Below are 10,465 nucleotides of genomic sequence, written 5' to 3'. Positions count from 1 at the left end.
TCTTAATAAGGTTTACCGTTTTCAGTAAGTCCTCTTCCTCTTCTGTGTTTGAATCTAGTACAGGGTTTCTGCTTAGGCAGTCTGCTTCTGTGTTATTTTTCCCTTGAACGTATATAATTTTAAAGTCGTATTGAGATAGGTAGTGGGTTAGATCGCCTAATTCTTCATCCGTTCGTGCTCTTATGTTCATGTTTTCTAGTGGTTTGTGATCTGAATATATTTCGAAGTATCTCCCTATCAACCAGTGTTGCCAGTATTTTATTGCTTCTTTTATAGCTAAACATTCAAGATATATTGCTTTTTTTTTTTGTGTTTCGTTAAGTTTCCTTGAGAAGTAAGCCGTCGGTTTTTCCTTTCCATCCTCTTGTGTTTGTTTTAATATTGCGCCTATGCCTTCAAGTGATGCATCTGTATATATCTTGATTGGGAGGTCTTTGTCAAATATTTCTAACACTGGTTGGGCACATAGTAGTTCTTTTATTTTTCCAAAAGCTTTTTCGCAATCTTCTGTCCATATAAATTTTACATTCTTTCTTAATAGTTGGTGTAATGGATCTAATAGTATTGAGCTCTTTTCTATATATTCGTGGTAAAAGTTTATTTTCCCCAGAAATTGTCTGATTTGCTTTTGTGTGGTAGGAGTTGGAAAATTCTTTATTGATATTATGTTATCTTTCAATGGTGTGACTGTGTTTTCTCCTATTATATGTCCTAAATATCTAACTGAGCTAGCAGCAAATGTACATTTCTTAAATTTTAGCCTAAATCCTTCTTTTTTTATTGTATCCAATAATTTTTCAATGTGATCTAGATGTTCTTCAAATGTCGATGAGTGAATTAGGATATCGTCTATATAGTTTACTGAAAATTCGATTAGTCCATGTTTTCTCAGTATGTTACTCAGAATTCGTTGAAATATAGCTGGAGACGTTTTTAAACCAAATGGTAGACATGTCCATTGGAAGTGACCATCTTGCGTTATAAATCCTGTTTTTCTTCTATCTTCAATTCTTAATGGTATTGACCAAAAAGCTGAGTTTATGTCCAGAGTCGTGAAATATTTACAGTTTCTGGCTCTTATTATTATATCATCTATTAAAGGAAATGGTTGTGCTTGAGGGACAACGTTTTTGTTTAAATCTCTGAAGTCTATGCACATACGTGTTTTTCCTTCATTTTTCTTATATGCTAGCGTGACCGGTGCAGCAAAAGGACTATAAGATTCTTCGATTAAATTCTTCTCTAGTAGTTTGGCTATTTGTTTTTCTATTTGTTTTTTGTCATTTATGTTTCATCTATATGGTCTTTTACTGCAGTATTTTTCTACTATTAAATCAATTCTAGCTTCATATTCATTAACTGTTCCAACATCGTATTTGTCTTTTGCAAACACTGATTTGTTGTTGTCTATTAATCTTTCTATCTTAATCTTTTTATTTTTATCTAAGTGTTGTATTTTTATTTGGAATTCGTCTGTTTCCACATGTTCATTAAAATTAACCGAACAATTTTTAGTTTCACTTTTTATTTCGCTTGCAATTATCTTTGGTTTTTCTATCTCTTTTTCTTTTTTTTGTGAGACTTCTAAATTTTCATTCAGCCTCAGCTTGAATATGGGAATTAAATCTAATCCTATTATGAAATCTTCGAAATCTTCTCTTTCAACTATGTATACGTCTATTTCTTTTTCTATATTAAATATTTTTATTTTTATTCTTACCAATCCATTTGTATGATTCACACCATTGACAGACTTTAAGAGTATTTTGTTTACATCTTCTGTGTTATTTCTTATTTTTATCCATTTCGAGTTTATTAAAGAGACCTGAGAACCTGGATCATATGTTCCCATTATTTCTATCTCATTTTCAATTAGCATCTTAAGTTTGATCAATGGTGTGACTATTCGTTTTTTTTCTCTGTACTTAAGTCTACTTCTATTACTGAATTGCTTCCTATAGCTTTGGGTTTTTCTTTTTTCTCTTGTTTAAACCAGCATTTCTCTTCTGGGTGGTATCTTATACCTTTATTTGTATTCTCGCATGTCTTGCATGGTTTTTTTTCTTCGTTTCTCCCTTTGTGTTCTGGTTTTCCTTCTTTTTTAAATATTTTCTTCTTATCTGTTATTCCTTCGAGCTTTTGTAATTCATTAATTAAATCTTTTGTATTTTTCATTTTGTCCCTGTCCATTTTCTCTCTAATAAATCCTGGCAAACCGAATGCAATTCTGTCTATCATTGTGTCGGTGTCCATATCCTTGTTTATTTCTAATAAAAGTCGTTCTTTCTTTATTGCATATTGTACTAGCGAACCTTCTTTATATTTAAAATAATGAGCATATGTTCTGCTACTCCATCCTTTACCTGAAAAGGTTTCTATTAGTACTTGTTTCCATTTATGCCAATCGTTTTCATGCTCTCCTTTTATTACTGTAGAAGTGTACCAGTCTTGGCAGGTCCCGTCCATAAATAATCTCAATAATTCGATTTTGGTTTTGTTTTTTTCTATTTCAAATCTTGCACATTCTTTTTCAAATGTGTCTAACCACTGTCTGACATTAGATGTTTTATAGTTAAATTTTTCCAATATAAATTTATCAACAATATATTTTAAGTTTTTTTCCTCTTCTTTCTTTTCTGATTTTTCGACTAATTTTTCCAGTATCTTTGTCAGGTCTGAGTGTTCTTTAATATTCTCATGAAGTATTTGTTTTAAATATTTTCCTTCAAACTGGATATTTCCTTCAGCATCTGAATATATCTTTTGCAATTTTTCTGATAGCGTTATCCATATTTTCAACTCGTCCTGCCTTCTTTCTAATGACTGCCTTACCTTTTGGAAAGCCTCCGTTTTTTTTAATTCCTCATGATAATCTGCATAGATGAGTTCATCCGGTATAGCATATCTTTCTCCTCGTTCTGTAACAATTGAGGTTATGGCTACTATGGTAGTTTTACTATCCTTTGGGGAAGCCACTGCTCTGAACTCAAATTTTAATTTCATTTTGTGACAGAAATTGTCGTTTTATAATGTCTTTTTATATCAGGAGTTTGGATCGTCGGAATAATTAACCAAATTAGTTTCTCTGTAAATAAGAGTTTTATATTATAACTGTTTACAACGTATGTACAAAATTTACAGGTTACCTGTAAATAAGAGAAACGACAATTAAGGTCAATTATTCGTATCTCTCTCGCAGCTCTGCTGGCTCGACTATATTGTTTATAACCGTTAATTATCTTTATATGACTTATCCCAGCCTGTGTTCTTTCTTATATCTTCCTTCTATCTATATCTCTCCCTATCTTCCTCTCTCCCACTGTTAATTCCTTTTGTTCTCGACGAGACATCTGACAGGTGTCATGGAAGCGCGCGGAGCGTGCTAAGCGTTTATATATAATTATGTTTATATATAATTATATTAAAAAATATTACTTAAATGAAAAGAAATTATACAAAGATAAAAAATGAATATTGTTAGAACAAATCAAATAATTTTTGTTAATAATATGCTGGAAGAATAAAAATATATATATTATGCGAGCACTTTTATATATTTAAATAAAAAAATATATATTAATTAAAGCAGTATTGTTGTAATGTAATAATGTATTTTCTTATAACTCTGGTATAATATTAAGTATAGTATTAAAAGGCTGTAAATATATTTTTAAATTGGAAAAATAATATTTGCAATTGTAAATATATTTAGAAAGCATTGCGATTTAACTTAATAAAATAAATAATAAATTTTGAAAATAGTTACAAATTTCATTTATACAATTCGAGATATATCATTTATATGGGAATTAAACTCCTACTTTTTGTGCTTCAAACAAACAGTTTACAAATATTTACCGTGCTCAATTCAATCAGTTTAATATTCTGAATCTTGTATTGGGCTTACATCAGATATAATCAGAAATTAAACTGATTGAACACTACTACGCTTTAAATCTTACATTACTAGCCAAACCTTGCAGACTTTATATTCATTTGCAAGAATACAAGAAAATACATCATCTTACGAAGAAATTAATAAATCGTTCGCATATTTAAATGAAATGAATCGATTTTTAATAACAAAAAATCTAATTGTCTAAGATACATATTTGATTAAATATTATATATTGATTAATATTATGTATTTGGGATGGCTTTACATAATGAATGGTGCTTTTCCACACCACCCATGGGGTATCACCAATGGCGCGTTCGGTTTTTTAAAGTGGACCTTCGCCTGGAGCCCTATTATACCACTGTATGTTATATATTATATTGTACCAAGGACAAGAAAGATAAATGATAAAAATGTGGGGTAAAAATAATTAATCCCAAAATTATTTATATTTATTTTTTATTATTTTTAAGATTTTTAATATTTGATATAAAAATTTTTTACAATGGTGAGGCCACTTCTGCTTCTGCCTCTTCCGCGGCCGCGGCTGCTTCCAGGACCGTCTCTACTGGCCTGGCCGCCACGTACGCCCCATCCTCTGCCCCCTCACTGGTTGTACCAGCGAGCTCGCGATTTACCGCGACCTCTTTTTTTTTCTTTGTCTGAAAAATAAACATATACATTTATAAATAATAATTAAATTACAATAATCATGCATATAAATTGATAAGTTAATAAGAAATAATTTACCATTTTTATTATTTTTCGGCGGCTGTTGCTGCAACGGCTGTTGCACTTCTTGCGGCTGTTGCTGTTGCATTTGCTGCTGCTGCTGCTGCAGCAAATATTGCAGCTGTTGCTGCAGTTGTTGCTGCATTTCTCCCTGGATTTTTTGTTGATGCAACAATTGTTGCATCAACTGCTGCATGTTGCCACCTTCGTTTTGCAGCACCAATTGCGGCATTTCTTCATTAATTTCTTCTGCAAAATATAAAATATGTAAATAAAACTTTGATAAATAGATTATTATGTATAATTACACAGAAGAAAAACTGAAACTGAAACTTTCTTAAACTTTTCTAACAGATACAAATAATAATGATTTAATTTACTACTTACGAGACATGATATGTTCTATGACAGCACGTTTCTTAGTGAACTGAAGTATTCGGTATTTTTTCATTTGTTTCGTACGCCGTGCATTTGTTTCATATGCGATCTGTTGTTTCACGGCGCTTCTGTGAGATAATTTCGTTGCTTTGTACTTGCGAGTCAACGTATTTTTTGATACGTGTCTGGGGAAGTCTTGATATCTAAGAAGCTGAATCAATTCTGATTGTGAGTCCCTATTGTTTATTGTTTATTTTTTACTTGATTCATTCTTCTTTAATTCTTTGTTTCTACCTATCTTTTGCTGTATATAAAAATGTGTGATGAATTAAGAAAAAAATCTAAGCGAAGCTTTTCAGAAGCTTGGCTTAGTGATGATAGAATTAAATCTTGGATACGTAAAGTATCTTCTGATGATAGTTTTTATCATTGTATTATACACTACGCAAAAAAATTAAAGGGCCACTTTCTTCCTTCTACAAAAAAGGCAATTTTTAAGTGGCTGCAACTTCGTCGCATATATTCAGATTGAGATCAATAAAAAAGCGTTACAAAGCTTGAAGTTTCTAGTTTTAGAATCTTTTAGTCAAGTTCAATTCTTTTCATTTGTTACGAAGTTACATTATGAAAAAGCAGCGTCCGTCGATTAACACGATTTTAACTCTGTAAAAAATTTAATTACACAGCACATTTAATTACACACACATACATATGCGCATCAGAGAGTTTGGAGTCATAAAATACTGCGAGAGTGACGAATCGCGGGGTCTCGTTCTGTTTGTGCGCGGACACACACACACACGCACACACAACACACACACAATACACACGCACAACACACACACACACAGAAGCGTAAATCCGACCGTGCAACCTCCATGTGGTACGCTTTGGATAACGCTAATGCCGGTGGTAATTGAATTTTTCATTTTAAACTTGATTTAAGTCTTCGAGATATAGAGAAAAAAAAATCTTAACGATTCGACCGGTTGCACATGTAATTGGGATACTTTTTACTTGTAAAAATTGTAGAGTTCATAAAAATGTTAACGTTTTTTCATTAAGTTGCATTGATTTAAATGAAAAAGGGAAAAAGTGCAATTTTTACTTGATTTTAAAGTAATGATTACACTTTAACAATGAATATTAATTGAAAAAGCAATTAGTGCATGTTAAAGTGCCGACTCTTCTCTTTAAATTGCTTTTTTAATAATCATTGTGCGATAATTTTTTCACTAGTTATGAACGCTCAAAGTCAATAGATCGATTTTACTTCAACAATGAATAACTCGGCGAAAAAAAATCGTAGGACATTCATTAAAAAAGCAAATTAAAGATAAAACTCTGCTCTTTAAAATCCAATTAACGAAATTGTGCTACAATTTTTTTTTCTTCGGCATTCTTTGACAAACTTTTGAAAAATTTAGTTAATCGACGGACGTTGCTTTTTCATAATGTAACTTCGTAACAAATGAAAAGAATTGAACTTGACTAAAAGATTCTAAAACTAGAAACTTCAAGCTTTGTAACGGTTTTTTATTGATCTCAATCTGAATATATGCGACGAAGTTGCAGCCACTTAAAAATTGCCTTTTTTGTAGAAGAATGAAAGTGGCCCTTTAATTTTTTTGCGTAGTGTATGTAATAAAAATATTTCGTGCAACACACATGTTTTAAGACATGCGGATTCTGCGTGCCACAAAAATAATATGAAAGAAAGTACATCATTATTATTAAATGCTGACAATAAGAGTTTAAATAAAAAATTAACAGAAAAATATAAATTTAAACAACAATGGCTAGAGATCGAATTATTTAAGCCATGGCTACGCGAAGTATCACATGACAAAAATTCGTTTTTTTGCTCATTTTGTAATAAATCTATGATTGGTGGTTTATCACAAATTTATCGTCATGCAGAATCAATAACACATAAAAATATGTCAAAATAATAAAACAGAAACAAAGAATACGGATGAAAGTATCAACATGACGGACGAATCACTTTTGTCATTTGAAGAGCGAAAGAAATCAGCAGAAATTCGATATGCCGCGTTAATTGCTGATAAGAATGTTTCACATCAAACGGCAAAAGAAATTCTTAGTTTTTTCCAAGAAGTAGGAAAAAATCGTAACGTATTGAAAAGTATGACCATAGGTCGAACAAAATGTAAAAGTATAATTTCCAATGTATTGTGTCCGGTTGAGACGGCCGGTGTGATTAGTAACATTCAAAATACGAAATTTACAATTTTTATTGACGAAACGTCTGATATTAGTAATGAAAAATGGATGACGTTTCTTGTTCGATATGTTGATTCTGAAACATTAGATATTCGCACGCAATTAGTTAAATTAATTAATATTGATGCGAGAAATAGCAGCGCGGAAAAATTATTTAATGCATTTAAATGTGAAATGTGGAAATTAAACATTCCATTTTTAAATATTGTTGCCCTATCATGCGACAATGCGTCTGTCATGATAGGAAAACATCTACCGTTTAAAAAAATGTTACAAGAAGTTTGTAAAAATTTATTAACATTTTCATGTCCATGCCATTCCGCTGCATTGGCTGCACATGCTGCATGTGCAAAAATACCGGAATATTGTGAAGAATTTTTAAAAAAGATGGCGAATTATATTAACAGTAGTCTCAAGCGTGCTGCTATTTATCAAGAATTTAGCGAATGTTTTCAAGAAACAAATCATAAAATTTTAAAGTTGTCTGATACACGGTGGCTTTCTCGCCATTCATGTGTTGAAAGACATCTTGAGTTGTGGGATACTACCAAGCTTTTTTTGACCGAAATGGTCGTAAATGAAAAATCAAAGTCAGGAGAAAATTTATTATCTATAATGCAAAATCCTGATGTAAAAGCATATTTGCTATTTTTAAAACATATTTTGAATTTTTTTAATTCTTTCAATGCATTTTTCCAAGCTCTGCAAACAAGAATTCATTTATTGCAGCCAAAATCAGTAGAGCTTTTAATAACAGTTTGTAAACACTTTTTGAAACCAGAGCTTCTAAAATATGTATGTAATGATGATTTTAAATTTTCTGAAAAAGAAAACCAAAAATCTTTAAATAATATAAATGTAGGATTTGAATGTGAAGAATATCTCGAGAGTTTAATGAAAGAAGAACACGCAGACATAATTGGAAATGTTCGAGATAATTGTTTGCAATTTTACGTGACTGCTGCCGAGGAGATTAGTAAAAGATTGCCCATTAAAGATAAATTTTTATATAAATTAAAGGTTTTTCAATTAAACGCAGCATTATGTAGCATCGATAGAGAAACATCATTTAATGATGTTTCTTTTATCGCTCAAACCCTCGGTGGTTTTGACGAAAATGCATTAAAAAAAGAGTGGCATGCTTTACATCTCGATTTTACAATAGCAGAAAAAGAACATTTTTCTAAATTAAACTTTGATGAAATGTGGAAAGAAATTTTAAAACGTAAATATCCCAACCTGAAGTCTCTTTTGAATGCTGTAAGATCACTTCCAAATTCAAATGCTGACCCAGAAAGAATGTTTTCTTTTCTATCTGATATAAAAACAAAAAAACGAAATAAACTTTCGCCCGCGTGTGTAAATGCTATTTGTGTATTAAAATCAGCATTAAAAACGAGAAAACAAACTGTTCTAGACATGGAGATTAATGAAAAGCATTTATCTCTCATGTCATCGGAAAAATTATATTTTACTTGCCCTAAGAAAATGAACAGTCTTACATTATATGCTGCTGACATTGATGACATTGCTGGTCCATCATCGGTTAATGATATGTAATAATAATGTTGAAAATAAAATAAAAAGTATCTTGTCTTTAAAAGACATACTTATAAAAAACAAGTGTGTAAAATATATCTTGTCTGTAAAAGACATCACACTTGTAAAAAACAAGTGTGTAAAATATATCTTGTCTGTAAAAGACATCACACTTGTAAAAAACAAGTGTGTAAAATATACCTTGTCTATAAAAGACATCACACTTGTAAAAAACAAGTGTGTAAAATATATCTTGTCTGTAAAAGACATCACACTTGCAAAAAACAAGTGTGTAAAAAATATCTTGTCTATAAAAGACATCACACTTGTAAATGAAAGATACAATAAAATATGTAACATACAGTGGTATAATAGGGCTCCAGGCGAAGGTCCACTTTAAAAAACCGAACGCGCCATTGGTGATACCCCATGGGTGGTGTGGAAAAGCACCATTCATTATGTAAAGCCATCCCAAATACATAATATTAATCAATATATAATATTTAATCAAATATGTATCTTAGACAATTAGATTTTTTGTTATTAAAAATCGATTCATTTCATTTAAATATGCGAACGATTTATTAATTTCTTCGTAAGATGATGTATTTTCTTGTATTCTTGCAAATGAATATAAAGTCTGCAAGGTTTGGCTAGTAATGTAAGATTTAAAGCGTAGTAGTGTTCAATCAGTTTAATTTCTGATTATATCTGATGTAAGCCCAATACAAGATTCAGAATATTAAACTGATTGAATTGAGCACGGTAAATATTTGTAAACTGTTTGTTTGAAGCACAAAAAGTAGGAGTTTAATTCCCATATAAATGATATATCTCGAATTGTATAAATGAAATTTGTAACTATTTTCAAAATTTATTATTTATTTTATTAAGTTAAATCGCAATGCTTTCTAAATATATTTACAATTGCAAATATTATTTTTCCAATTTAAAAATATATTTACAGCCTTTTAATACTATACTTAATATTATACCAGAGTTATAAGAAAATACATTATTACATTACAACAATACTGCTTTAATTAATATATATTTTTTTATTTAAATATATAAAAGTGCTCGCATAATATATATATTTTTATTCTTCCAGTATATTATTAACAAAAATTATTTGATTTGTTCTAACAATATTCATTTTTTATCTTTGTATAATTTCTTTTCATTTAAGTAATATTTTTTAATAATATAGATATTGTTTTTGATAAGAAAAATATATTTCATATTTACTAAATAAATATATTTTACTTAAGAAACTTAAAGATTTAAATATAAACAAAAACGTTATTATAAAATTCACCGAATAAATAGTTTTCTCGAGTAGAATAAAATTTTTTACTATCAAATTATTTTTTTTCGCGGTATGTAGAATATGAAATGTTTAATATAATGTTCAATCTTCGAGTATTTTACTCGAATACTTTTATATGCAGTATACTTAAATAAAAAAAAAATTAAGTAAGGCAATATTGTTTTAATATAATAATGTATTTTCTCTTATAAGTCTAATATAAATATATAATATCGAAAGCGTGAAAAATCATTTAATATATAATGTAGGAAGGAAAGTTGGAAAAAACATTTATTATATGACATAAAAAGGCTGTAAAAAAAAACATTTAACGCTCATGTATATAAAGAATCGAAAAGCGAGTT

General features: G+C 29.8%; 2 protein-coding genes across 2 annotated transcripts; both read right to left on the bottom strand.

The window, feature by feature from the left end:
* Positions 1-1,301: 1,301 nt before the first annotated feature.
* On the bottom strand, positions 1,302-3,373 carry LOC138944324 (uncharacterized). Its single transcript, XM_070315226.1, has 2 exons — positions 3,147-3,373; positions 1,302-3,085 (listed from the first exon to the last, which is right to left on the bottom strand). Exon 2 carries the CDS (start codon positions 3,001-3,003, stop codon positions 1,903-1,905), a length of 1,101 nt encoding a protein of 366 aa, XP_070171327.1. The 5' UTR covers positions 3,004-3,085; positions 3,147-3,373; the 3' UTR covers positions 1,302-1,902.
* Positions 3,374-4,398: 1,025 nt separating this feature from the next.
* LOC138944325 (zinc finger protein 853-like) lies at positions 4,399-5,024 on the bottom strand. The gene is made up of 3 exons (XM_070315227.1): positions 5,018-5,024; positions 4,649-4,879; positions 4,399-4,544 (listed from the first exon to the last, which is right to left on the bottom strand). The coding sequence occupies exons 1-3, from the start codon at positions 5,022-5,024 to the stop codon at positions 4,399-4,401; spliced, it is 384 nt and encodes a 127-aa protein (XP_070171328.1).
* Positions 5,025-10,465: the final 5,441 nt, after the last annotated feature.

The sequence above is a fragment of the Polyergus mexicanus genome, unplaced genomic scaffold (assembly GCF_030449975.1).
Source record: "Polyergus mexicanus isolate NDT 795.1 unplaced genomic scaffold, iyPolMexi1.0 SCAF_157, whole genome shotgun sequence".
Classification (NCBI taxonomy): domain Eukaryota; kingdom Metazoa; phylum Arthropoda; class Insecta; order Hymenoptera; family Formicidae; genus Polyergus; species Polyergus mexicanus.
This window is presented reverse-complemented; position numbering and strand designations above follow the sequence as displayed.